Raw genomic sequence first — 27,169 nt, 5'->3', positions numbered from 1 at the left:
GGGGAAGAGTAACTATTTCTACATCAAACTGCAACATACTTTTTTTTAAATTAAAAAAAAAAAAAAAATCACATTATCACAATTCAGCCTGACATGATCCAGACTAAACAGAAACTCATGATTATGTACACCATAGAATCCGCTTAGTGGCAAAACCGGTCATATCAAGCTGGGTTACAAACAGAACTCCCACATAGCTCTTTTAGGCCACTTTATTTTAGGGAATACAAGCCAGAAAGACTTCTTGGTATAAGGATGTTATCTTATATCTATGGAGTTTGAATGTCCATCCTTCCGCCACACAAGTTCTGAGATACAAAGCAGACAGCTTATTTTAAAGATTTCTACTGTTTCACTAACTTCACAAACAACCAGAAGATGTGAAATGATTTCATTTCCTGTTCCCCAGTTGTCCATAACCAGATGTCTCTTGAATTACTTCAATTTGTAAATAGGAGAAAAGCTTATGGGACAATTTCTTCTGAAGCAAATTCACTCCTTAGCACCCATGGATAAATGGCTTCTGCCATTCTCAATCTCATGGATGAAGGAGTTCAGGTATTCATATGCAATCAGTTAAGTCCCACCATCCCTTATCAGTATGAATTTGCCTAAGATTTACACCCCCCTTGGATAATCATCACTGACAGAGTAACCAAAACTAGAGCCTCGTATGCTGAATTCTACTAATGACAAAGATCGTAAAGCACACAGATCAAGTCACTGAACTTTATCACATCCCCATCCAGAGATTAAATGGTCCCTTACCCACCTTCCATGGGAAGTGTTCATGTCCAGTCCCATCATCACTTTCAAACTGTGCTACTTTGTGTTGACATAATGAGCCATTCCCACTACTCCCAGGCTCCCAAAGAGCTGAATGCAACATACCCTATGGGAGCCAAGAAGGTACAACCAAGAAAGCCCAGAAGGACCAATGTGAGTTGAATCCCCAGGAGGAAGAGATAGGTATGGGAGCTGCATGGTTAAGTTATCAGTAAAGCCAGTGATCAGGCAAGCCCTCCATCCACACCTTATTGAAGCATCCTGCCTTCCTCCTCATACAGGTCCTCAGAAGACTTCACTCAACTCTTTACATGGCACATCAAGGAAGACAAGGAATTAGGCACAGGCCTATCACAGACTGCTTTGGAGAGCACCAGCATACGAGACAGAAAAGCCAAGTACAGAACTCATCATTTTGGTAATTTCTATATAATGTCACTGTCCCTTTTTATGAAGTTCGTTGAATTCAACCAAAACTATTTAATATAACCTGAAACATTATCATAAATGCTAGTCAAGCCCTTGGTCCAGAGTCCTACTGGTATTTTCTGAATCCTGTATTCAGTATGATTATTTTCTGTATCCAATCACTTAAGCAATCTGCTCTTGCTACATGCAATGTCCACCATTTATACCATATTCATTCTCTTGTGCACGTATTGTGCTCATGTTCCGTTCCTTTATTCTCATCGGAATTTATAGATCAAGGGCAAAAGCTGCTGAGCTCATTTTCTACATAGTCTGCTATGATTTCAGTGGCAAGTGACCTATGTGTCATCTTTATTTTTCAGACCCTGTATGGTATGTGGCAATTTTAGCTGTTAGACCGGTTGTCTACATATTGGAGTATGCATTAGCTAAGATACTAGATTTTTAGTTTCCAGCAGAGGCAACAGGCAGGTTATACAACATGAAACAATTATCCTAACACGCATGCTTCAACTAGCTAATTTTCTGTTTAACATCTTGACGAGCAATTAGATTAGACAAGAGATTTAATTCAAATCTGGAAAACAGGACTCAGTAATACAAGAAGGGACCTATTCCATGCAGTAGACCGGGCTATTTGCAATAGCTACCTCATGAAAAAAAGGTGTCGCAGATCACAGAGCAGCTCATGTTTTGTTCTTAGAGCTTAAGGAGAAGGGCAAGAAAGGCTAATTGCCTGCTGCTTCCAACGTGACGCTGTTTCGTTCAAGATGATTCTAACTGAAGAAATAAAAAAACATCCAGCAACTCGTGACTCACCTCTGTGTCTGGCCTCAATGATCTCAGGTAACTTTTGAGGTCCCCACGTGTCATCAGCTCCATGATAACCAGTGTAGGCTGGCCCTGAGAAACAACACCAAGCAGCCGAACCTGGAAGAGGAAAACCAAACATTCAGTTACAAATACAGCTAATTGAACTGTAGTAATAATTTATTCATGTCAATACATAGCCCCAAACACCCATGAGCCTGTGGGAAAGGTTGGAAGGTAGATTTGGTTCCACTCTCTGACTCCTGTTTAACAACAATATTATAAAGCTGCGCAGAGTTGAAGCTAAAATCCCAAATTCCCACTTCAGTCAGTGAAGACGTGCCCTGAACCCTCATGCCAATAAGCACCACGGCTGTACGAATCACAGCATTGTTACATTTTCATGACTTACAACATGGTGACAATTGAACTCCTTCATCACTGAGGCCTCATTTAAGAACTCTATCCTCTCACGCATGCTTGCAGACTCATTGACAGTCTTGATGGCCACCCTGGTCTCCGGCTCATCCTTCACCACTCCCTTGGCTATTCCCTCATACACCATTCCAAAGGAGCCTTGCCCAAGCTCCCGACACATGGTGATCTTCTCACGGGGCACCTCCCATTCGTCTGGAACATACACTGAGGAGAGAAAGAACAGGCCGTGATGTTCCACTTCTGCAAGTGGTGTGATCACACACTGCTTTACGATACCAACTGCTCAAACGGTTTTGCTGTAAACACCACTAGACACGATGCTGAGACCTTGTACAATGTATGCAAATAGTCCATGATCTTTCCCATAGAGAGATATGTAGATGCTTGGCATACAGATAAATCTTAAAGAAATGTGTAGATGGACTTGAAGGGGCCTCACTATGGTACTGACATAATGGGATAGAAATAAGGAACCTCAAAGCACAAAACCAGGGTGGGAAGAGGCTTGAATCAATACTTTAGGCTTGAGCTTTTCTTGGGATCCTTGGTTTTCTAATTCTTCCAGACAGCATCAAACATACTTGATCATCTGTATCAGTTTAGTGTCTGCTGTATTCTCTATTAACAGATTGATTTTATGACTAGAGGGAAACACTCTCTGATCTAGTAGGCTCTTTGCATGAAACTATTCTGATCACTTGCATACACACTGTTGCACCAGTAAAGGCAGAACTTGCTGCTGCAGATCTTTGATCTGAGGCAGAAGAGAGATCTCAGAAGGTGACTGCCAGGAGGGAGGACTGCCTCAGGCAAGAGGACATCTGAGTAGTCACTGATGCTGCTGCCTATCAGTCACCAAAGGAGGGGACAGTTGTGTCACACGCTCTGGCTGGATGAAATGACAGGATGCAAAAATAGAGGATTATAGCATGAGCACTGACAGACCTTTAACCCTAATGGTACTGCTATAAAAAAATAACAGTAAAAGAGTCTGCTGCCACTGTGGCAAACCCATTAGCCTCCTGGGGGCTTTTGGAAACACTATTCCAGAAAGAAGTCTACAGCAGTAGCACCAAACTAAACCATAAACAGAAGAACTGATACCTCAAGGAAATCCGTCTGATGTTCTGATTTCCTCCTGCACTTGAAGAGCTCCACACGTACAGAATCCGTACAGTATGGGCACATGCTCATTACAGACAACCACACCTGTGTGTGTGTGGGGGGGGGAATTAATTATCTAGCAGTAGGGTTCCAGTGGGAACCTTGTTGCTTTTTGTATTTCTTAATTTTATTTTTTTTTTTAAAGCAATTCATTTAGCCAGAAAGCTGCGTTTCCAGAGTTCTCCATTTCCAGTTTCTCATAGCAATCTCAGTACATGGGCTTTCTGGAGATGCAGAGCTGAGGATCCCTGGACTGTCAGGCTCATTCAGCTCCTGCTGCTGCTCAGGGACAGCCAACACAAGAACTGGCAAGAAGTTCATCTACACCATTAGCAGGCACAACCTCCTGTGATAGTGAAGTAGAGGAAAATAATACAGGCATACAGAAAGCAAAACCATAAAGAGCACGCTGTTCTAAGGAACAGCAATTTTGTTTTAAAGAATTTTTATTTCTCGGATGGTTTTAAAGACTTGAGCATTATCCACATTATGTCTCCCACAGAAAATTGTAAGAAATTAAAGATGCCCCCCAAAACTCCACACCTGACTTCAGAACTACAATTATTTCACTCTGTTAGCAGAGCACTCAACACAAGTATACCAGCTGGGATCTAAACACTGCCACAGTTTAATACCTCTAAATATTGTCATTGCCAAATATATACATCAGTCACAATAAATCAGGTCAATTTGAAACTATCTTTAAAAAATGTTTTGCCAGCTAGAGAAAAATGGGCTTATCTACACTCCCAATATTAAGAGAAACAATATGGATTACATTGAACATCCATGCTCATTCTAATACAAAATTTCTGCATGTGATATGTCTGGAAGCCCACAATATTGCTTTTCTCTTTCTCTAACTGTGAAAAGTTGTAGGAGAGTTTTATTGGGATGGGAAGTGAGGAGACAGTATTGTTTTCTGTTAAATGTTACTATTTTCCATGTGAGAAGTACATAGAAACAAGCAGTGGGTTTGTTCCGATAGGTCAGAATAGGGCTTAAAAGGGCAAACATGAAAGACAATGAATTCATGAATTCTTCTTTCATTCCAGTGAAAACATCACTGGATGAGTAGATGATAGTCTGAAAGTGAAACTAATGCATCCAAATTTGCCTCAGCTGAATAAACTACAGAAAAATTTCAAAAACTCCCCAGTTTCAATAGACAGGTGACATTTATGTATTATCAATGACGGATTCTATGGCTGTGCTGATAAAATGAAGAGAGAAAATGGTTTTACCACATCCTTTTTAGAGTTTTCAGTCAGACACGAACAGAATATATGAAAGTAAAAGCATCAGAAGTGTAAGGCCACACTTACCGTCTGAAGCACTGAAGTACTCGGGGTTCACAGAAGCATAAAGTACTCCATTGCCCAGTCTGTCACTGTTCCTGTTGAAATATTTTTTTTTCTTTTTTAATCTTTAAGCCTAAGTAAATTTCAGACCACCTCTTCTACAGCTTTTCCACCGTTTGCTCAACCACAGAATATTATTTACTGTACGTGGAGAGCTTTTCAGACAAAGGGGACAAACCAAGTTCTTATTCTACCTCACATAATCAATGGGAAAACAGCCCTGAATAGCTTTCCCAGGAAACCTGCAGTCATCTTTATACCAAATCGGCACCAAAAAAGCATAAACACAAGGTACTTTTAGCTGCTGGGTAAACTTCCTCTAAGAAAGGCAGCTGTATGGCAATACACCCAGGAGACCTGTGGCTGAGAACATACTTTAACATCACCTGCTCTACTGTGGGAAAGAAGCGATCTAGCAAAGGACAAAATTGCTTTTAATAGGGAATTCCATTCAACTATTTTATAAGTGTTTCTATTATTTCATTAAAAAAAAAAAAAAACACACACACTGCCCCTCCCCCCAAATTTTACTGAGGTGATTTTCAGAGTAAGACATATTTATTCAGCACTGTGAGAGCTCTTGGAGGAGGCAGGCTGTAGAAATAAAATTATCAATCAGACATCAGAAAATCAAAGACAAAACATTCTTGTGGGCTAGAACAACATTTTAAAGAAGGATGAGTTATCAGGCATTTCACCTAGGAGAGGAGCCCAAGGGAAGGCCAAGCAGGTATCGTACTTCACTAGGTAAAAAGCCCTTTCTGGAGTGCTTGAGGAGAACTGGTACTACTGTCTGCACACAAATGAATTAGAGCTGGAAATAATGGGATACTCAATGAGCATAATTTATATGAGTGTAATAGAAAACCTCCCTATTTAGAAAGTTGCAAAGCTGAATATTTGCACTGACTTCCATTAAGTTCTCATTATGTATTTCAATTAAATAAAAAACATAAATCACTAGTTACAAAAAACAAAACTGAAAACCACAAATAAATAGAACAGTCCCCTGGACTATTCAGGATGTAATTTTTTAAGTGGATATAAAGACTAACAAAAACCTCTAGAATTTGCAAGAAATCAAATTAACCTAAATTGAACTAAGTTTTCATGATTTATATCGACCCATATTTCAGTCAAAGCTTCTGATTATATAGGTTCAGTGCCTGCCATCATTGTCCCAGTGGATATGTTCCTGACAACCCTTCCTCTTGCCTCTCAAACATGATACTGTAATGAAAAGCCTCTTCATATCTCAAGCAGCAGCCAGATGCTTGCTGCTAACTCTAAACCACCTCCTTTTACACACCAACAAGACAGAATCTACTTCAGCTTCTTGAGTCCTCTGAATGCCATTTCCCTTTTTAATTTCTAACTTGCTCCATGGGCAGATTGAAAATAAACAGTTTTAACCACAAGCATATACAACTCACCTCTTTTTGTTAAAGACGTACAGCATTATCAGTAAACCCCCAATGATGAGCAGGAAAGCAATAGGGAGCACAATTATCAAGTGCAGGAAGTTTCCATAGTTTGCTGCTGCAACCAACAAGAAAACAATTGTATCAGGGTTTCTATAAAATCTCCATTAACAAAGAAACATCCAAAACCCACTCAGTGTATTTCCATACAGGGAAGAAATCGAACTACTCATTTTCTTGTCTGATGTGGAAAAACGTACTCAGAAACACTCCCTAACTGCAGATGAGTGGAACAAGAAAACAGCCAGTGAAAAGCATTAATTTTGTACAGAACAGTGCCTGTCTGGAGTTTGTTTTCACAAGTTATACTTAAGGACTTACATTCCTCAGTGAACAATATGCAATTGTTCACTTGCATATTCACTTTTTCCACCTTTTGTTCACCTTGCAATTGTTTATACTTATATTCAGAATATAGACACACTGCTTTTTACTTCAAGTTCTTCAAAGCCCAGCAATTACAAAACCAAAAAGGAATGAAAGATGGAGTTCCAGTTTTCTGTGGATGTATCTGCTCTACAACTACAGAAGTTCTTGAGAGGGTCTCTGTGGACACTGTGGTGGTCGTCTTCCAAAATATAAATTACTCCCATTGTCAGGACCAGCATCACCCTTTCATCAGGATGTTATCTTTATCAAATGTCACTCAGAACAGGTCATATGAAAAAGCATCTTGATATTTAAAAAACCTGCCAGCCAAAAAGCTAAACAAATTATTTGTTTCTTGTATTATTTTGCAATTTAAAGCATGTTTGCCTTAATGCCACAGGTTTTGTACAATCCAACTCCATGTTGTTATGGCTAACGTTACATTCCCAACATAGTTGTACATCACAGGAAGCCACAGCAGTGTGTTCTACACACCCACCACCTGGTTGCACCTCTTGAGTATGTACAATGCATGCAAGAAAAGGACCACACCTCAGATACACCTCCTGGTTGTCAACACTTGCCAAAAGAATGGAACAGAGAAGAGTTCCCAAAGAAGCATCAGCAAATAAGAGGAGTATTCAGAGTATAGAGAAGAGGCTCATACGCCCAGTTACATACGTAAACATCAGGAATTATTAAAAAGTCAATCATCCCCCAGTTTGACACAACCAACAAACATTCGTCTTACATTTGGGTTGCACATAGAAAGAGACTGGCTCAGTCCATGACCCATTTCCAGCTAATGAAGTGGCCTGAACTCTAGCAGAATAGTTTCCGGGGTTCAGATGAGTTAGTTTAGCTCCTCCAAGCTTCTTGTATTCCTGTCTGGAAACGCATTCCCGCTTCTCCTAAAAGAAAAAAGCAATTTACAGTTCACATTAATATCTTCACATTCCTTCATTGTTGAGAAAACAATATGGCTGCAGGATAAGCTAATTTTTGTAACTAAAAGCCCCATCTGATCAGTTTTTCTTCAAACACCTGAAGGAGATATGTGCAATTCAAAAACTGTCAAAATAAATGAAACAAAGGAATGGCATGCTGGTTGGTGCTGGGTGTTTGAAATCACAATTTCTATCTTTGGTCTGCAGCACTGCACAGAAGCATGGTAAGAAAGATCCCATTTTGTGTATAAATTAGAGTTACAAGCAGCAATTCTTAACAGAGAAATGTCAAATCCTCACCTCTCCATGCTGCCCATATTTGATTTCATACATTAGTATCAGCCCATTTGGATTTGCAGGCTCTAACCACTTCAGGTAGACGGTATTTTCTTCTTTTGCTTCCCATGCTACCGTTCCTGGAATGTTATCTGCTCCCTCTGTAAAATATTTACAAGTGATGTGAGAAGAACACCTATTACTGAAACAGGAACTTATGCAGCAATTGAGGAAAATAAAAGGTTCATACTCTTCTTTAGGTAATTGAAGCATTGCAGTTAAGTGCTATTCAAAGATCCAGAGAACAAAATGCATTGGCCAGGGGCCTGTTGGAGAGATCAGCAGAGTCTAAACTGCTGGTTGCCAGAAAAACAGTGCAGTGTATACAGATTCACCAGGTATGGGCTCTGTTAGTCACTATGCTCTGTGTGCCAGAAGACCCGTTTATCAGCATCTGGTTCTTCCTTCCAAACTTTCCACTACATCAAAACGGTGTAGACACAGCTATTCCACCAAATGGCTGTAAACAGCAACCTGTCTGCAAATGGCTGTAAAGACGTAAGATCTGCCCCACTGACATCCCTTTCCTAAAACATCGTCTTAGGGAATCTGTCACAGTTTAAAACGGAATCTCATCAGCAATTCAGGAATTGCTTTATCCCTGTTTCATCCTTGATAATTCTGTGTGTTTTATTCAAAACGTAACAGGAATATGAACACAGTTTCAGTCAAAGAAAAAAGACCACTTTTTAAAAAATAGTTGTTAGGTTTAGAAGAAAACAGAATTGTTTAGCCTTTCGTTTTCAGAGGCATGCACTGAAAATCTGGGAACACTTATTTCCTTTTCCCTGATCTCACAGATTTCCTTATTTCCTTGAAATAAGCAATACTTTTTGCTTTTTTACTGACACAGCTCGATCTGGATTATGATAGTCTTTCCTTCCAGAAACAAAACAAAATTGCTACCATTCTGCATCAAATATTCCCAGACATCTGCTGGAGTCAGAAGCTCTTTGCTGGATGCATATGAGCTTACACTAAAATCATCTCTATTCTTCTCAGAAGAAGTACAATCTGTAAAAGTCCCAAACACGAGTACAGCATTCAATGCTTCCTATTTGAAGTACTCTAGATGCCGGCAATTGGGCACAAAGCAACACAGTACTCCTCCTGTTTCCAGGCTGGACAAATGCATGGTCATTCTGTGACAGAAGAAACATTTGGCAAACATTCCCACCAGCAAAACCCTAACATCTGCAAACAGTTCAGAGTGAACACAGCAAAACTAAACATTAGCTGAGAAACGTTGCCCTGTCTCTATTCAGCATACAGGGAACTGAAGAATAAAACCTTTCAACCCACCATGTCTGTGATTATCACCTATATCGCTGGGAAACAGATTCTCTCATAATTATCTCGGTAGTCAATGCACACACTTCTACCTTTCACCAGATCACAGGATAGACTCAATACATATCACTCAGTACACACGAGACCAGTCAAGGACATTAAAGTACTGTAACAAAGTTTTACATAGTTCCAATTTATTTTCTTGCATAGCATTTTCGTATTATACCCCAATGTTTTTCTAACTGTTTTTGGAAGGCCTGTCCTCCGCGAGATTGATCTCTCCCCAAAAAAATAAAACAAAACTTTATACTTGTGAGAGCATACCTGAAGGCATGGTTCTTGCAAAGACAAAGTTGGAAGCACTGCAACCAAGTGTGTCAGCTTCATGATTGCAGCTGTGAATATCAATGCGGTAAAGAGTAAAAGGCTGGAGATGGGAGATCACAGTTCTCTCCTTGCCATCCACTTTGGTCTCAAAGAACGGGTATTCCACCTCACTCTCCTCTGCATCAGAAACATTGGTGAAGTGATCTGTCCCAGTCGCGTTCCTGTTTCGAGTGGCCAAAGTGGCATTTGCGATTCGGAACACATCCCTCCGCTTCCGATCGGGTCTGTGGAGCAAACAGACAGGTATAGAAAAGGTCTCTTCAGAGAAACACCACTTTTCCTCCAGCTTTGTGCAAAAAAAAACCCCCAGTAAAATAGGTAATTCTGCTATTAAAAAAGCTAAATAAAGGAAACTGCAAAACAAGACGAAAGCTTTCTCTTAATCTGAACCTGCAGCATGTCAGCACATCCTATTACTCTCTCTTTTGGTCAGAAACCAATCAAAACTCTGAAGCTCACACTGCGCCCCAAGATAAACGTGCAAACTTCTGACCTCACACAACAAACTAAAGCAAAAATGGCTTCACTCTTATTCAGTAAGCGTCCTAGATTTGTACTTAATGACAGTAATGTTGACAATTAAAAGAAAAATCAAATGTTAAAGGTTGAAAAGGTTAGGGAAAAAAGTGTTTTGAAGTTTGCTGGGTTAGCAAAGCTAACTCCCAGTAGGCTTAACTTTCTTTTCAGTTGCAGTGAAATTACAGAACTTTGAATGTATTGCACTGAGAAAAGAAACCTTGGAAGGTAGCTGAAGACCATGAATGTTAACCACAACTAATGTGTGGTAATTTGTGTATCTCTACTTCTATCACCCAAACAAAAGCTCTGCAAAGGAACAATTTTCCTATATGAGAAAACACAGTACTAATATTGTGCGTAGCAAAGAGTTCACAGAGCAACTTTGCTTTGCCTTACAGGCATCTGTATGAAATTTATGCAGAGTTAAAAACTTGAGAAAGTAGTAGCGTTGCTATAAATCCTCAAGTCTAAGAAACTGTTGTAGCAGACAGGCCTGACTATCAGTACAAGCATCAATATGAAAATACTCTTATAAACATTTGGATGGTATTAGCAACCAACACGATTGCTACATGTTACACTCGTCACTTGGTCTTGTGTCAGATCCAAGGCTGTTTTGCACAGGAGGACTAACTACATCGGGCAAGCTGCCTTTTCCAGCTCCCGCTCTCCTAGTCTCTGAAGTTTGCAGGACTGCTCACACCTGGAAAGCAATGCACCAGGGGAGTTAAAGAAGAATGTAAGAAGAGCCACTCTACAAAAATAGTTTTGGCTTGAATCCTATCCCACCTGAAATCACTTAGCCAGTGCCCATTTAGCACCCGGTCAGTGCAACAGTTATCAAGGACAAAGGTGAAGTCTAACACATTTCTATCAGAGAGCAAGTTACAAATCAGGCAAATGAGGCCTCCCTCAAACACACAACAGGAAGAAAGATGACTCAACGGGAGAAGTTAATTCGCTGTCAAATATACCGTCTTAGTACATTCAGCCACAAAACAGCATGCTGCAGGGAGAGCCAAAAACAGGCTGGCTTGGTTTTGAAATCTTCTGGCAGAGGTTGGATGAAATTTTTTTTAGGAGTTCACTACAAAATTTTCCAAAATCCTTTTACTATGTCTCAAGTAGTCTTCCTGACACTTTCAGATGCCATGTAAACCACAGCACAGAAATAAACGAAGACAAGGAAAAAACTTCCTATATGAAGAAATCGTTTTAACCTACATACAAGCGAATGTCACAACTTATCAGTGGGGTATGGAGGAATTTCATAGGAGATGTAAACACTTGCGCCTCCTCTGCACTGGTATTTATGGAAGTTACTAATGCTATCCACCTTGCTTAGGATGAATATTCATTTACTGCTTTAATTCAGTGGGAAGGACAAACTTTTGAACCGCTAAAAGCACGCAGGATGCCCAGCACTGAACTGATGAGCATTTGCACAGATTTTGTGATAAAAGCAGTGAAAATAAGAAGTGCATTTTCAATCAACCACAAAAGCAAGTGCCAATGCAAGAACCCAAAAGGCATGACGACTTTGTCTGTCACTGCTTTTATGGGATGCATGAAGTTTCAACTGTTTGGTGGTAACTGGAGTTAAAAAAAAAAACTAAAAACAAAAAACCCCAAACCCCCACAGTCCTATTTGCCTTTGAGGAAAAAGATAAAGAGAAAGCAACACAAAACTTGTTGGTGAAAACTACAGTCGTACCAGGAAGAGAAAAAGACCTGCAGGATAACCACAAGGCAAACATGATTAAAACATCAAGAGATTTGACACCACTGCTTTTCTGTCAGGCAGCTTCCTGCTTTCATGAAAGGCACAGATAAAGACAAAAAACAAGCATCCACGGAAATAAGGAAAAGGCTAGAGATAAAAACATGAAAATTCATCTATTCTGTTAAAGGAGAGGAAGGAAGAGAAATGCAAGAGAAAAAATAGAAAACAACACTATAAAAATTAAATCAAATTGAAATTAAAAGAAGAAAAAAAGTGTGGGTCATTTAACGTAAAAGCTAGCTGTCTCATACTTTATGGCAATTTTCATGTTACTCCTCAGATACCTTCTACTACAGACAGAACCCGTCTCATCCTGCTCATTAGAGAACCAAAAAACTTGGAAGAATAACTCATTCTCCTGTGGTTTTGAGTGTCTCTTCAAGACTGACCATAGTCCTAATGTTTGAAATCTACCTCACCACTGCAGTAATATACATGGGGTCATCCAGACATTGCACACAAGATTAGGTCAACAGGCTTTTTAAACAACCTTAAAACCACCCAGTCAAATATTTTCACGCTCTATTACATGCTGCATCTCTTTCATAATATCCTGGAGACAGGTAGAACACTGGAAACAAATACTACTATTGAGGCTTGCATTAAAACGTTAACTAACTTCTCCCTTGGGAAAGAGAAAAAAAAAAAAAAGACATCAGCAAGTAACGAGCTGCTTGGATTTGTCCTATGGAGATGTCTCACTAACTCATAATCTTTAATTTCCCTGACATACAGTCTCTAAAGTTGCTTAGTTATGCAGCTATTTCCGAGCGTTGTACCTTATCTGCCCTTGCTGTTACAAAACACACCCTTATGACAGTAAGTTAAGAAAAAAGGGAAACAGTCAAGCTTTCAGGAAATTCTTTGTGAACTGGTCAGTTTATTTGTTACTGTCTGAGTTCAAGGTTCTACGAGTTTCCTTTGGGAGGGGGAATGCAAGAAAATTTGGGAGAAGACAAAAAATGCATGTTAAATGACAAAGCTTTGGTGAAATAAAAAAATTCCTTTGTAACAGACTTTCAAGTAGTTTAGACCTGACACATGCCTCTCAAAACTCCTTGCTGTGCTATTTCATCAAGCCCAAAATCAGATCACATTTACAAGGTTTCACATTGCTTAGGAATTACATCCTGGCCAGTCATGGTGGCTGTTACTTCTCTCTACCTCACCTTTGCTGCTGGTTCTCATCGTCAGTAGGGACACACTGCACAAGTTCAACCACAAATGCTAAACGTGACTCACACACAGCTCAGATACAACATTTAGCACTTCCAAAGAGAGGCAGTATTTAGTTCCTCATTTTTTGTACAAAGCTAAGAAGCTCTGCACACATCACAGTCCCAACCCCAAACAAGTCAATCCACACATCCTTGAATAAAGGTCCAAAAATCACAGTGGAGAGTGAAATAAGCCAGTTTTAATGAGCAAAGCCTTTTACTCATTAGTAAAAAAAAAAACCTAAAAACTCTAAAACACACTTTAGAGTTCTCAAGCGCAGGACTTCACCATAAACTTCACCTGCCAACAGAGACAATGAGAACATGCACAACTGAAATCTGATTACTTAGAGACTGTAACATAACAGCTATACACTGTGTGCTAGGCCCTAGGATCCAATTATCTAAAGAATGAACAGCTTACATGAAGTATAAATTGGAAACTCAAGGATCAAAATCACCAATTAATTCAGTAGTATCTACTCTACATTGCAGCATAAAATCATTACTATTCCATTTAATGTGTAAGCGGTAGTGTTTATCATGGAAGAATGGGCATATTTAATATTTCTCTGCAGCACAGACCCAGGAAACCAATATGCCCTTTGCAATTAGTGCAGTGAGAAAGGAAGACCAGTTTCAATTCTGTGAGGTGACTATGCCCTCAATTTCAAAGGCAAATAAATCTTCAGCTTAGGAACACAAGCACTTAAATAGCTATTTAGAGAAAGATCACAACTGAAACCCTGTCTGCCACGTGTTGCTCATCTCTGAAACCCTTATAGACAAAGAGCTCCTCAAGTGACTCTTGACTCTGAAAAGAAACCATCACTAAAGCCCTTGAACAATATAGGTAATAACCCTCACTATTAGATAAAATTGAGAAAGAGAGACAAAAATTAGTGAGTAAAAGAAACTGCAAAGTAAGGCTGCGGATTGTCTTACATAAAAGGAAAGGCAATTTTTATGTGTTTCAGGTGTTATCTACAGATGCTTTCATGTCCAGGAAGCCTGAGCTCTAGGAAATGTTAAAAAATGAAATTATTAGCCCCACTTGCAAAGAGAAAGTGTCCAAAATCCATTACCTGGGGACAAAGATGGAGTTGTGAAGGAAGTTCTCAAAGACTTTCCGATACTCTGCTTCCTCCTTCTCAGCTTGCTTTTCTGCCTCTGTCTTGGGACAAGCACAACAAGGTCCTTTTTCTCCCCCACAGCCCTCTGGCTTGGTGGGTTCAGTAGCTTCTTCTGTATCAATGGTCCCATCAGCGTACCTTCGAATTGGGACTTTATCTTCAAAGAAAAGAACAGAGGTGGCTTGTTTCTTTTCTCTCCGTATTATGAATAAGCAACAATCCATGTTTACCCATTCCCTTCTACTTGTTGTTATTCACAAAAGAGTTGTGAAGCAGGGGACAGACTTTAGCTCTTGTAAATAAAGTGCACTGGCAGGTGAGAGTCACAGGCATTTCAACACAAACATGTTTCGTTTTCCTACCTTTGGAGCAGTAATTGTGTCTGTAAAGGTAACTGTCCTGAGGTTGCTGCTGCCATCGTACAATGTAGTATGAGAGATTGCCATTGGGAAGAGAGGGAGGATTCCATTTCACAATCAGTTGGGATGAGGAGTTGGATGCTGAAATAACATCCAAGGGAATGGATGGCACTGGAGGGGAAAAAAGAAAAGGAAGGTATTTAAATCTAGAGCATTCTACAATGTATCTCGATGCAAGCTTTCAAAGTGAACCCCAATCCATTTCTGTACTGCAAAAACACGCACCATCCTATTTCAAAGAAAAGATTTCGTACTTATGCCCCACTAACAACGGTTATTAAGGGTTCAACTGCAACCACGTACAGTCCCAATCCAAAGTTGTACTTACATTTACCTTTACCAATGGAACAAAGTCTGAAATCCTAACTCCAAAAAACTCCCATAGTTCCCAATGAAATCAATGTGTGAACAATGAGAGTTTTAATTCAAATCTTAACGCTGCTTTCATAATTACTGAAACTTTCTAGCATTATGCACATCATCTGCACATAAATTCAATTTCTGTATTAAAAAAATTTGCATAATAATATAATAAGCATACCTGCAGCATTATCAACCTCCTACCCAAGAGCCCAGGATCTCACCTGCAGCATTGGTTCGTATATATACAATTTCACTTTTTGCTCCATGAATATGATGGTTTTCCATCATTGTGAGGGTAACAGCCTTGACGTAAATGGCGTATTGAGTCCAAGGTTTCAATCCCTGCAGCAGAATTCCAGGATTGTTCTCTTTGTTCGGTGGCAGGTCAACATCGACCATGTTCCAGCTATTGGAGCCACATGCATCTTGCCCATCGTACTCCGTCACATTTTTGAATGGTCTGAAATATTGAAAGAAAAAAACAGTACAAAATATTTTCTCCTAAAAATTGTCATGTATTTATGAGAGTGCCTCACTTCAGTGTTGTTCAATGAAACAAAAAGCTTACTTGTTTTCCATAGCAGAATAAAACAGAATAAAATTTGTATTTATTTCCAAGCACTACAAAATTCAGAGTTCAGCTTTAGCTGCAGGTCTTACCTTCAGTCACTAGCAACAAGGCAAGGTTCTCCAAGACAACACTAAATTTCTCTTTTTTTATCCAAAACAGACAGTGAAATGCTTCAGACATATTTAGACTTTAGCTAAGCATACATGAAACAGAAGCAACTCAAAACAGTTACTGATAGTGGCTGAGCTTTTTACCATAAAGAACCCAAACTTCCATGACTGGCCTTGACCAGTCCAACAGGCTTTTTTTTCCCTTTTATTTCCACCCAATAGAAACACACTTATATAGTCATACGGTTCTACTTTTCATAAGTCGCAACACTGGTGCAAGAGCATATAAAGTACTGTTCTTGTTATTAATTACTATAGACTCATCAGCACTAAGTGTATTGCATCATAGTACACCATCACAATGATACTCTTTTTCAAGCGATGCTGGACATTAACAATTTGTGCTTCTGTGTCTCACAGTCTTGCTCCGTATGTCATTACCAGCATTCTGGACCTCCCTTTCACACCTCCAAACTGCTTGGAGAGTTATTAGTGTGCTCATATGTATTTTGACTATTTTAAATCTGAGACACTACAAGGATGTGCAACAGCAGAGACACCTCCCAAGAAATTCGGACCTCTCCGGTAACTGCCCCACTCCTTCATTATCAAGAGATACTAATGCAGAAAACTACCAAAGCTAGATAACCTAAATAACCCCAAACCTTGAGCAGACAAGTCATCAAGGTGACAGTGCAAACTCCTGACCTGTGATGCTCTCTAGTCAGTACTATGACTAGAGAAGGAAAAGATCTTGGTAAACATAACGACACGACTTATGGAGAGCTCTAAATTAGATCCCCGGGAACAGCCAAGCCATCCATCTAATTTTTTTTCAAATTTGAAACTTCCTGATGGATTTGGAATCCATTTGTAGGCTTCAATCAAAACAATCCTCTTTTGAAAGGGACCTTGTGCTCCACCAAGAAAAGAATTTGAACAAAAGTGGGACTTGAGGATGAAATATGTGAACTGGATGAGGTATTTAAACTGCATGAAATAGGAACTACCCGAAGGACTTTGCTGACTAACTTTTTCTCTCTAGTAAACCAACAGTCAGAATAGAATTGTCTACTATCCCTTGGAATGTCCCAATTAGTCTCTGATGACATCTACTTACGCTTCTTTGTAGTAAACAGTGAAGCTAATGAGATCTCTATAATCTGGAGGGCGATACCGTTCCCATGTTAATTTAATCCGATTCTTGAGCGTAGTGTTGGAAACAAAACGCAGAATGTGGCTTTCACCTGCAACACAAAAGGACAGGACATGACAAGAGTTAGCATCACATCACCTCTTAGTTTTTGCTGTTTCTTAGGTATCAGTTTTAGCTAATTAGCCTTTCCAGTAGCGCCTACGATACCACAGTATTCCAACAGCCTTTGTAGAGCTTTTTATTTCATCCTACTACATTTGAGTGCTTAAGGGTAAGCAGTGACCTTGGCAACCATTTTAGAGTATGTGGGAGCTACTTGTTATTATTTTTTCTGAAGCAGATTTTCTTTTAATGCATCATCAGAAAGCTCTCAAAAACTACTTCAGACTCTCCCTGAGCAAGGAGTGGAAGTCTTGTTTATTCACAGGACTGGTTTAGAAGCACTAAATTAATCATCCAACTCCAATGCATGTGCAGAGCAGTAACTGGCCTCTGGGTTCTCACTGTCCAGGACAACTTTTGACAACTACAGTTTGTTTTCCTGGGGAATGGACAACATGGAAAGGACAAAGGAGTTTACATTCCTATTCATGAGAGGCTGGACCAAGAACTCCAAAACTCAGTTCATATACGGCACAACCATTTGATGGCAGCAGTTTCCAGCTACTCTTCTGAACAGAGCTGGATGGAAGCCGGCAGCTTTGAAATGAATGGCTTCCCACTACCAACTCACTGAGCTTTCCAATCCAAACCAAAAAAGCATTTTAAAAAACTTAATTCTTGGATGAAGAAATTGTGTTCTAAGTGTCAACTGTGAGTTAGTTTCTAACGTTCCATAGAAGTCTCTGAAAATAAAGGGGTTTTCACCCTCATGTACACTGGCACTATTGGTGCTATCTTTTCAAAGGCAGTTTAGCTTTTGTTGATTCTTTTCCTCTTCTCAGAGTCAGAAAGCTTTCTGTAATGTTTTTCTAAAAAAACAGGCAGCGGCTGGCACTAGCCTCAGTGGTAGTAAGGACTGGCTGTGTGTCTGTAACTCCTCCAGGACTGCAAGCCTTTGCTCTATTGAATGTGCAAAGAATGGAGTATACTTACAACAAGAATCTATGCCATCTGCATTTATGCATCATGCCTAAAGAGACATTCAGCAGAGTATGTGTCCTAGTTTTGTAAACACCATCCAGAACAGGGGGACTTGACTTATACACAAGATCTATTTTAAATTTACTCAGCTCCAAGAACACCACAAATAGACCAAACAAAAACGCATTGTCAGTTCTAAGAGTTTGAGGTCAAATTTGTAAGCATTCTGTCGTCTTAATTCCTAGATGAGAGATTGCCTTTAAATGTGTTGGTTACACCTGGAGACCTGACGTGAAGACCACCAAAGCCAAAAGAGGACTTTCCAATAACTTTGACCACTGCAGAATCCAAACTTAAATGCAGAGACACTGAAGTTTAGGAACACTGTAGAACACTAAAAAGTGTTCTCAATTCAAAAGCAAATAATTTGAAAATAAAGCACAGAAAATTGAGTTTACAACAAGCACTTCTAGCAACAAGGTACAATATTCGGCAGGAGCTGGAAAGAAGCTTGAACGTAACAGAAACAGTTTGTTTTGGCGTCTGTGGAATTGTTATTCAGCAGCCTCCTTAGTATCAAGAAAGAGTAGATACCCGAGAGAGGAAAATACCTATAATGATGTACACTTGCGAAGGAAACAGAGAAACTGCTCCTCGTTGGATGTACCAAAACACTACATTTTATTTCCCATTTCCCAGGTATGTTCCTATTGTTATATGATGCTGCTGTCACAAAAAAGGGTATTTGGAACGCAGTCGTCTTCGTCATGGTTTTTACAGGTGAGAAAGTGACTATGTAACCACATAATTTTCCATGCATGCGAACATACTTTCACAGCTACATTTTAAAAATTGAACAAGTAGAACGACTGAAAGCCTACTGTAATTTCTAAACTCTAAATATTGTAATGGTCAGCAACGCGGCAGTGTGTTGGTTTGGTTTTTTTGGTGACACTCTCCTATGCAGTTTGCCTTAAGATTTTTTTGTTTGTTTGTTTACTTACAAGAGGCTCTCTCCCCATTGTTCCTTGGATTTATATCTCCTTTGCTCTGTCGTCCCTTGGTTCCTGAAACTTCCTCCATACGGTAAATTTCAGAAACACACAGTTTAGGATTAAATGCAAAGTACATTTTCCCCTCCTTGATCGTCAAGTTATGATGGTTCCAGTCCCACAGCTGCTGAAGATTGTGGTTGTCAAGCACATAGAAGGAATAATTCCTAGAAAGAAATTTTTGAAGGAAAAATATTATGTTTCATTCATAGCCAATTCCAACCAAGAATACCTTCATATAAGCAAACTTTAAAATACTCTATTTCCTCTTACTACTTTAAATTGATGTTCAGCAGAGTAAAGGATTTTCTTCTCTCCCATGGAGCAAGTTTTCCCTGAATGCTCACTTTGGTCAGAGGGCAGGGAAATGACTGTAACACAGGACTCCACGGCTGACACCACACCATGTAAAGCCCACTCTAACATGTGTTTTAACAATTGTATAGAAGCTGCTATGAGGAATATAAATTTATGTCCTCTGAACAGCAGGTCTCTACACTGGATTTTCCATTTTGTGCCAAATGGGAAGCAATAAGCTTACATACCTTACGGGAGGAAAAGCAGGGGGCAGTTGTGACAATAAAATACAATCGTGAACACAGCTGTCTTGCTTATGTTTACAAAAGCAACTGGAAGAGTTTGCATAGTGATGTTTCCTTGCCTCTCTGTCTTAGTTTACCTCTTGGCCCAATAAAGATTTCCTACATTGTGCCAAGTACACTTGCACCTATACATCAGAACCTGACAGTAAACAGTTGCACTGACTGCACAGCACAGGATCCACACTTCAAAGTACAGAACTAACAACACAGGCAGCAGCATGTGCTGAGCCCATTCCCTAAGCACAGCAGTGGAATAACACGAACATCCTTTATTTCCACAGATACTATATGCAAAATTGTGTGTGTAAATCCTATTATATATTAAGAAGATATTCCTGGTACCACTCAATTGTGCTGAATTGTAAAAAAAAAAAAAAAAAAAAAAACACAAAAAGGGGGACAGAAAAAGACACAGATACTATATGCAAAATTGTGTGTGTAAATCCTATTATATATTAAGAAGATATTCCTGGTACCACTCAATTGTGCGTGAATTTAAAAAAAAAAAAAAAAAAACAAACCCAAAAACAGGTGCAGCAAAAGCAAGATTATAGCCTCAACATCGGCAGCAAGACAACACCTGCAAAGACACTTGCATTTTGGGATGGTAGAGACAGGAAAGCACAATTGGGAAATGAGTTGAAGGTCTGTGTAGCTGATGAACCTAAAACAAACCAACCCATCATGGCAGCATTTATTATACTCTTCTGTGGAAAGTCCCACCAACGTTAACTACCTCAACATAAAATCCATTATTAACACAATGAAGCCCTGCAACTTCTGCAAGCCATTTTGCATTGGTCAGCCCACATCAATGTAGTTAAACTAGGCTTTCTACACATCCTTTTAACTACAGTCAGCATTTCTGCAGGGTAACATGGCAGACAAACCACGGGACTCATAAGAAGCTGACATGCTACTCATTTATGGTTTTCCTTCAACTACTTCATTTAAAATGTAGCATTAATTCCTCCCTCACCCAACCTGAAGTGAAAACTGTGCATTCTGGTTGCACTCTGCACAGACCACAGTTGGGGTTTCTTATAACATACCAAAATGCTGAGTCTATCTTCAGAACAATGTGAAAGATAAGTGGTTTCTCCTATTTCCAACTATCCCCTAATTATCCAGGACCTGACTGCTAATGAAGTCTATATACCTGGTACCACTTCAGACAGATGCTGAGAAGAATGTGCTCAGTTGACAAGGGAGCACATACATGTTTGTGTTTTAAATGCATCTTGCCAGGAGAGAACAAGGGTGCTAAACTGCATGTGGGATTTGACAGACATCATCAAAACCTGTGTTTATTTGAGACACCTATTACTCTGTTACAGATGACTAAAATCCCTGCAGCTCCCTGTGCACTGCTGAAAAGGTGACACTTCACCATAATTAGCCGCGTGAATAAGTGATGGCAACTAAGCTTTTCAGGAAAGACCCAAAAAGCTGAACTCAGATTGAACATAATAAACACAGGTGTGGCTCCACAACTACAGAAATGATCTTAAATATTTAATAACAGCCTAGCCTGTCTCCTGCTCCCAACTGTGGCAATTATGCTTTAGACACTAGAGATAATTCTTGTATTAAAGCAATGTGGCTAGGCTTTCAAGAGTGTGAATAAATGAGGCAAATCGAGCACACACCTGTGTGCACACACAACTGCACAGTGACTGGGCCAGAGTTGGGAGTTACCGTGGCTCATACATTAAAGCCATCTGCACAAGTTTGAGTAGCCATCTGAGGCAAGGCAAACAGGTCCTAAGGGTTCATATATACATTGAAAGTATAAACTAGTGGAAGTTATTCTAGCACTGTTCAAAGCACCAGGGAAACCACATTTGGAGGGCTATATACAGTCTCAGTCACAGGAGAGGTGCTGTGCTGCATGGCTTGAAAGGTGGAGCAGAGGGCAACCAGAGTGCACTTAGGGCTTAGGTTATAAAGTTATAAATAAAGATTATATCAGACTTTAGCTCTAACAGCTGTGGAAAAAATCAGCATGCCAAGGAAGATAGCATGGAAAGAATAAAAGATTCACTATAGGAAAACAAAGCACTGCCAATCAAACCCTGGAGACAGCAACTAGGGGAATGACTGGAAATTATGGCCTGAAGGACAGGCTAAACCTCTGAACAGGAGGAGGCGGCACATCTGGTCCCACGCTTGCCATAAAAAGCCTCAAGGCAACCTGCATAACCCATGCACACCCACAGGAGAGAATTCCCACAACATGATGTATATCCCCAACTACAGAGCACCCACAGCCACTTAATTATTGAATGCATACATTAAAAACATGCTTCACACTGTATCTGCATGCAATACTACATCTGTGCACATTCACCCGTCATAAAGCTATGAGGCAGAACATGAAATCCAAACCAAAAGGAGATGTGGCTGATGAAAACGTTTCAACAAGCTTTCAATCACCCTTTATTCCCCCTCCATGGAGTACAGGACACAAAAAGCTCCTGAAAGGGGTAATGACCAGATAAGTACACTGTTAGTAAGAGAGCAATGCATGATCCGTAAAGGCAAGTGACTTGCACCAAAAGGGGAATGAGAACTGGCAGAGGACTGTGAGTGAGAGCGGTGGATGAGCTGGCTACAGAAGATGACCAGGCAGCAGAGGTTTATGGCAGACTGACTACCCTGGGACAAGATGAGCAACCCTGCAGGACATACAGAATAGAAGATGTTCATCTCTCAGTGCTACAGTGACGAGAAAGACAGAAAATCCCCCTAGACCAGAGAGCTGGGTCATCAACCAGTAAGAGACAGGAGAAAAGGAAAACCCTTACTGCTTTACATACACAAAACATGCTACATGTTGGCTAGAAACTGTCTATTAACATGGTATATGTTCTACACCTGTATCACAGTGTGACCCTGATCCCTGATGAGGACCTGACAACAGAGTCAAACATATATAGCACAACGCCACAACAGAACAATACTTGAACAAAATGCTCCATTTGATGGTTTGTCTATCAATAGGTTTGTTCTTCAGCATTTCTCTACAAGCCTGAACTTTATCAAATTTCCAAAACATTGCTAATGTTTTAATAATGCTGGTATATTCTTTTGCCTGTGTTTGCCTACCAGCACTTCAAACAGAACCACTGAGGTTATTAACAGCATACCTGTCTCTAATAGATACCTACACACACCTTGCTAATATAAATTGTAAGCAACTTAGGAACAGCTAATTTTGGCCAAGAATTGCATCTCCATATGCAAATTCATGGGTAGGAAACTAGGGGCTTTTATACTAACCCATGGATTTGGAAGTAATGGACCTTACTAATACTAAAGTTCAGTGTTTTCTTGTCCGGTTCGAAAAAGTAAACTGATGAGCTGCTTAAACCCCCACACAAACCCAGCCTCACACTTCAGTGTACAAAATCCCCAACTCACTTTTTGAAACTTCACTTACACATGGACAGCTGAGAAACAGTGTCTTTACAGATTCCCCTTAAACAAAAACAAAGCCGAGGAGCATTCCCCCATGGCAGCCTGCCACTGCAGACATGCTCACCACCTGTGTTTACCACCAGCCCGGAGGGCATTATTCATTCCTAAATTACACACAGGGTGACTGCTTTGTTGAAATGCCATGGCTAGAACAAGCCTTGCTGCTATCGTGCCGACTGTCTGAATTCACCATAATCTGACAATAATGATCCCAGGAAAACAAACTGTAAAGTCTTCAGTGAAAAGCCGTACAACAGCTAGAGATCCTGCTCACACCTTCCAACAAGCCTGACAGCTACTGATGCCTCTGCTTCAAAATGATGTAGAAAATGGGGGGGCGGGTGTTTTGCTTTTATAGAGACTGTCCCCAGTTTGCTGCAGCAGTTGAAACACAATGTCAGCAGCCGGTCGGTGCCACAACAGGAACTCTTCCTCAGTCACCATCTCCTTGCTTGCTCCTGAAGATGACAAATTGCTCATTTTCCAGGTACCCAACCTGGAGATGCTTTGAGAAGTGCTGCCCACATGCCATCCATCAACAGGGCAGCTGCAGTCGATGACAGCAATGAACACACAGCACCCCAGCAGAGGACAGAGGCGCCCAGCAGAGTGAATGCCAGACTAGGAATCAAAATCCTGCAACAGACACCAAGAACCCTCCAGCACATCTCCATTTCAGTTTATTTGCAAAGAGAAATTTTTTTCTTGCCATGGGAGCATGTTCACTACAGACGTGGTTTTCAAAAGAGGCAATGAATACTCTGAAAACAAAGTAAATTCCCTCTGAACTTTCCATTTTCTGTGATAACCAAGGCAGGCACCAGCAACTGAATAAGGAAGAAAGAAATACTGAAGTACTGTTTTGATAGTCGGTTCAATAAAAAAAGGGACAGTGATTGTGGGGTCAGTCATGTAAGGAACATCTACCATAATGGATCTTAAGTTAACCTCCCGCTCACCCCCCAAGGCAATGCTGGCATAAACAGCTATTGTTCCAGCAGCCCAGTATTTCCCAGGTTAAGACCCCACTCCCTGTTGTCCACAACTCTGCCAAAGTAATTGTTCAAGCTCAGCCCTTCCTTGCCAGGTGCCTACTTCCATCTAAGTATTTTTGGAAACGTTATTTAGACTGTGGTAATGCCTAAATTATGCTAGGAGTTTTCCAAGCAAAGAGACTGCCCTGACCCAAAGTATGTAACTGCAGTAATTTCCTCGCACGGGGGAATTTTAGCACAAGTAGCTTTTTACTATAGATCTATTTTACGTCCCCCACTCGGACCCGTTTTCCTCTTCAAAGCTGCACCTATTTACTTCTTTATTTGGGAATCTGATTTAAAAACCTGCTATTTCCCTTCATATCAGCTCTGCTTGCTGACATACAAGGTACCACAAACATAATTACTACTTGAAACACAAAGCTAAACTCATATTTAAAGCGAGCAAGGGAGAGAGGGGAAGAGAAAAAAAGACATATCGATAATTGGAGTAGCTGTGAGAGCACACCACATCGTAAGTGGGCTGAATGAGCCTTGTGCTCGGCAAAGTGACAAGCCTCTAGGATTTGCAATTGGAAACAAGCTTTTCCGTAGAGCTGGTGTTCTTACTGAAAAAGACAGCATGCTTTTCAAGTGCAGGATGAAGAGCTGCCCTCTAACTCGCTCTGTCAGATGGTGGAATTTTAAGAATTTAAGGCTGACCAAAGACTAGCCTGAGAGAAAGAGGGAGGTTGTGAAGAATCCCTCATGCTGTAACTTTATCCTGTCCGGGCAGATAAATCAGACACAAGCAACCTTTCCCATGACCCTCCCACCACCTTTTCTTACATGATTTCCCAAAATTCTTCATTTAATAGGTCTGTCATGACTGAGGGAGACTCATTTCTCCCAGAGAACACTGGTTTAAACTTGGGATGGCTACTTGATTCAGGAAGAGAAAGAGCAAGGCAGTTTGCTGAAGGACCATCACCACACCTCAGCACTGCAAGTTGTGGAGATAAAAACTTCTGTCTCGACTACCTCTTACCATCATAGGAAAAGAGGAGTTATATACAGCAAAAAGCATCACACATTGTGTAATTATAGAAGCAATATAACCCACAGTAAACATTTCAAGGTATCAACTTCACTTTTCCTGACCAGCCTTTTTCCTGCCTGATAGATAATTCATTTAATAGTAGCATTTCAAGGAGCTGCAAACAGTTGCAACTTGCAATCTATTTCATACTAGTTGGGTCACTTCCAGTTGCACCCCCTGGTTAGTAAAGTTCAGGTTTCCTTTCAGCTGACATTCTCCATAAAACTCTGCTAAAAGCAACAATAAAAAATCGCAAGGAAATCCAATTGTTTCTGAAGACGCTCTTTTCTCAAACAGAGCAAAAAGAACAAAGACACTTTATCATCTCCCTAGAAAAACCTGAAGAGAAAAACAACAGCAAAGTTACCGTAAAAATACTTTTAATATACTCAATTTAATATGCTGATTTGGACAGTAATCCAAATGAGCAATGACTGTGCAATGGTGTTCATTAGGAGAAAGACGCTGCATAGTAGTGGAAGAGAAGATTCTATAAATGGTACGTGAATGTTTATTAGGAGACTTATTCTCTGCTGCTTTCTATTAAAGTGAAATTGCATCTACAAATATCTGAACACTTACCCGTCCACCTGTTCCTCTCCCAGAATATACCGCAGGTTCTTCAAGAAAGACAGGGAGACTAATGCATGGGAATGACGAATCTTCACATACCCTGTTACTGTCTCAATCAGACCCATAAAATTCTCCAGTTCTGAGGCGATGTTATCTACAGTAAGAAAAGAGTAATTTTATTATTGCAGAATTCATAGCTTTAACTGCTATTCTGCTTAATGCAGTATTAGCTCAGTAAAGAAAATGTTTGTATTTGTTGCCTTTGAAAACGAGACACACTGGTATTCCTCCCCCAGTAACAGTTGCCTGTGCAGACAGATGGTTGAAGGGCAAAATAAAGCCACAGAGCAACAGTGGAAAACCAGTCTTGCTTTTCCATACTGCTATACCTGCTTTTTCCATGGACATTGCACTGTGAAGCCAGCACCAAATGTTGAGCCAGCATTCTGGCAGGCATGAAAAGACCCTTGTGTAAATGTACACATCCCTGAGACTGGAATTGCTCTTCGGCTACAGGGCAAAGCTCAGACAGAAAGTGCCACTGGAATACAGAGAACAAGACTGAAGATGAAGAGGTGGAGGTATGCTATTGGTCTTCTCTGGGGCACAAAGCATTGCTTTCAGTGACGTAAAAAGCTTTGGCTACAAAACTGAGAACTCTTGATGAAACAGCAAAGATAAAACCATAAGGATGTCCTCAGGCCATGGACCACGTTCCATATAGTTTGCTAAAGGTGATTTTCTATAATAAATTATTAAAATGACTGCAGAGCAAGCTCTACTCTTCAGTATTGCCCCCTCGCTAGGAACTATACTGTCCCTGCATAGGTCTGCAACACCCCATCCTTCACAAGGCTCAAGCTTTAAAGTCCTTACCTCCAGCAATCCCTAGCCCATGCCCGTTGCCTGGTGTCATTATCCTGTGAAGTTACACTGCAGTTGCGAGGGGAAGTTTTTAAGCACTCAGGATGGGAGAAGCTGCTATGGGGTGTGTTTGCTGCCATAAACAAACTGAATTCCTAACAGATGGCTGGAAAGCCCAATTACCAAATACCAATGTTTGGTTCCCCTACCAAATAAGTTGCGAGGAAGCAAATGCTCTTCAGCACTCTAAGATAATACTTAAAAAATAAAAAACCCCACCCTTGCCTGGCGTAACTGGAAGATCTCCTGTAAGGGAAAACCGTACCTGTAGCAGTGGGACCATGAATGAAATAATCCACATGCTGCTGTTTCT

The 27,169-nt window shown here is 40.3% G+C and overlaps 1 protein-coding gene across 1 annotated transcript in view; it reads right to left on the bottom strand.

Annotated features, from left to right (window-relative positions):
* The window catches only part of IGF1R (insulin-like growth factor 1 receptor), a 245,803-nt gene that overhangs the window by 14,517 nt on the left and 204,117 nt on the right, over window positions 1-27,169 (bottom strand). Inside the window, exons 5-18 of the mRNA XM_009321543.1 lie at window positions 25,942-26,086; window positions 19,157-19,371; window positions 17,034-17,160; window positions 15,454-15,692; window positions 14,813-14,980; window positions 14,403-14,607; window positions 9,736-10,022; window positions 8,086-8,222; window positions 7,590-7,749; window positions 6,422-6,527; window positions 4,953-5,023; window positions 2,438-2,667; window positions 2,035-2,145; window positions 1,467-1,471 (exon numbers count right to left, since the gene is read on the bottom strand). Coding sequence (XP_009319818.1) covers window positions 1,467-1,471; window positions 2,035-2,145; window positions 2,438-2,667; window positions 4,953-5,023; window positions 6,422-6,527; window positions 7,590-7,749; window positions 8,086-8,222; window positions 9,736-10,022; window positions 14,403-14,607; window positions 14,813-14,980; window positions 15,454-15,692; window positions 17,034-17,160; window positions 19,157-19,371; window positions 25,942-26,086 — 2,206 coding nt within the window. The remainder of the gene's footprint in view (window positions 1-1,466; window positions 1,472-2,034; window positions 2,146-2,437; window positions 2,668-4,952; window positions 5,024-6,421; window positions 6,528-7,589; window positions 7,750-8,085; window positions 8,223-9,735; window positions 10,023-14,402; window positions 14,608-14,812; window positions 14,981-15,453; window positions 15,693-17,033; window positions 17,161-19,156; window positions 19,372-25,941; window positions 26,087-27,169) is intronic.

The sequence above is a fragment of the Pygoscelis adeliae genome, unplaced genomic scaffold, assembly GCF_000699105.1.
Source record: "Pygoscelis adeliae isolate BGI_AS28 unplaced genomic scaffold, ASM69910v1 Scaffold13, whole genome shotgun sequence".
Lineage (NCBI taxonomy): Eukaryota > Metazoa > Chordata > Aves > Sphenisciformes > Spheniscidae > Pygoscelis > Pygoscelis adeliae.
This window is presented reverse-complemented; position numbering and strand designations above follow the sequence as displayed.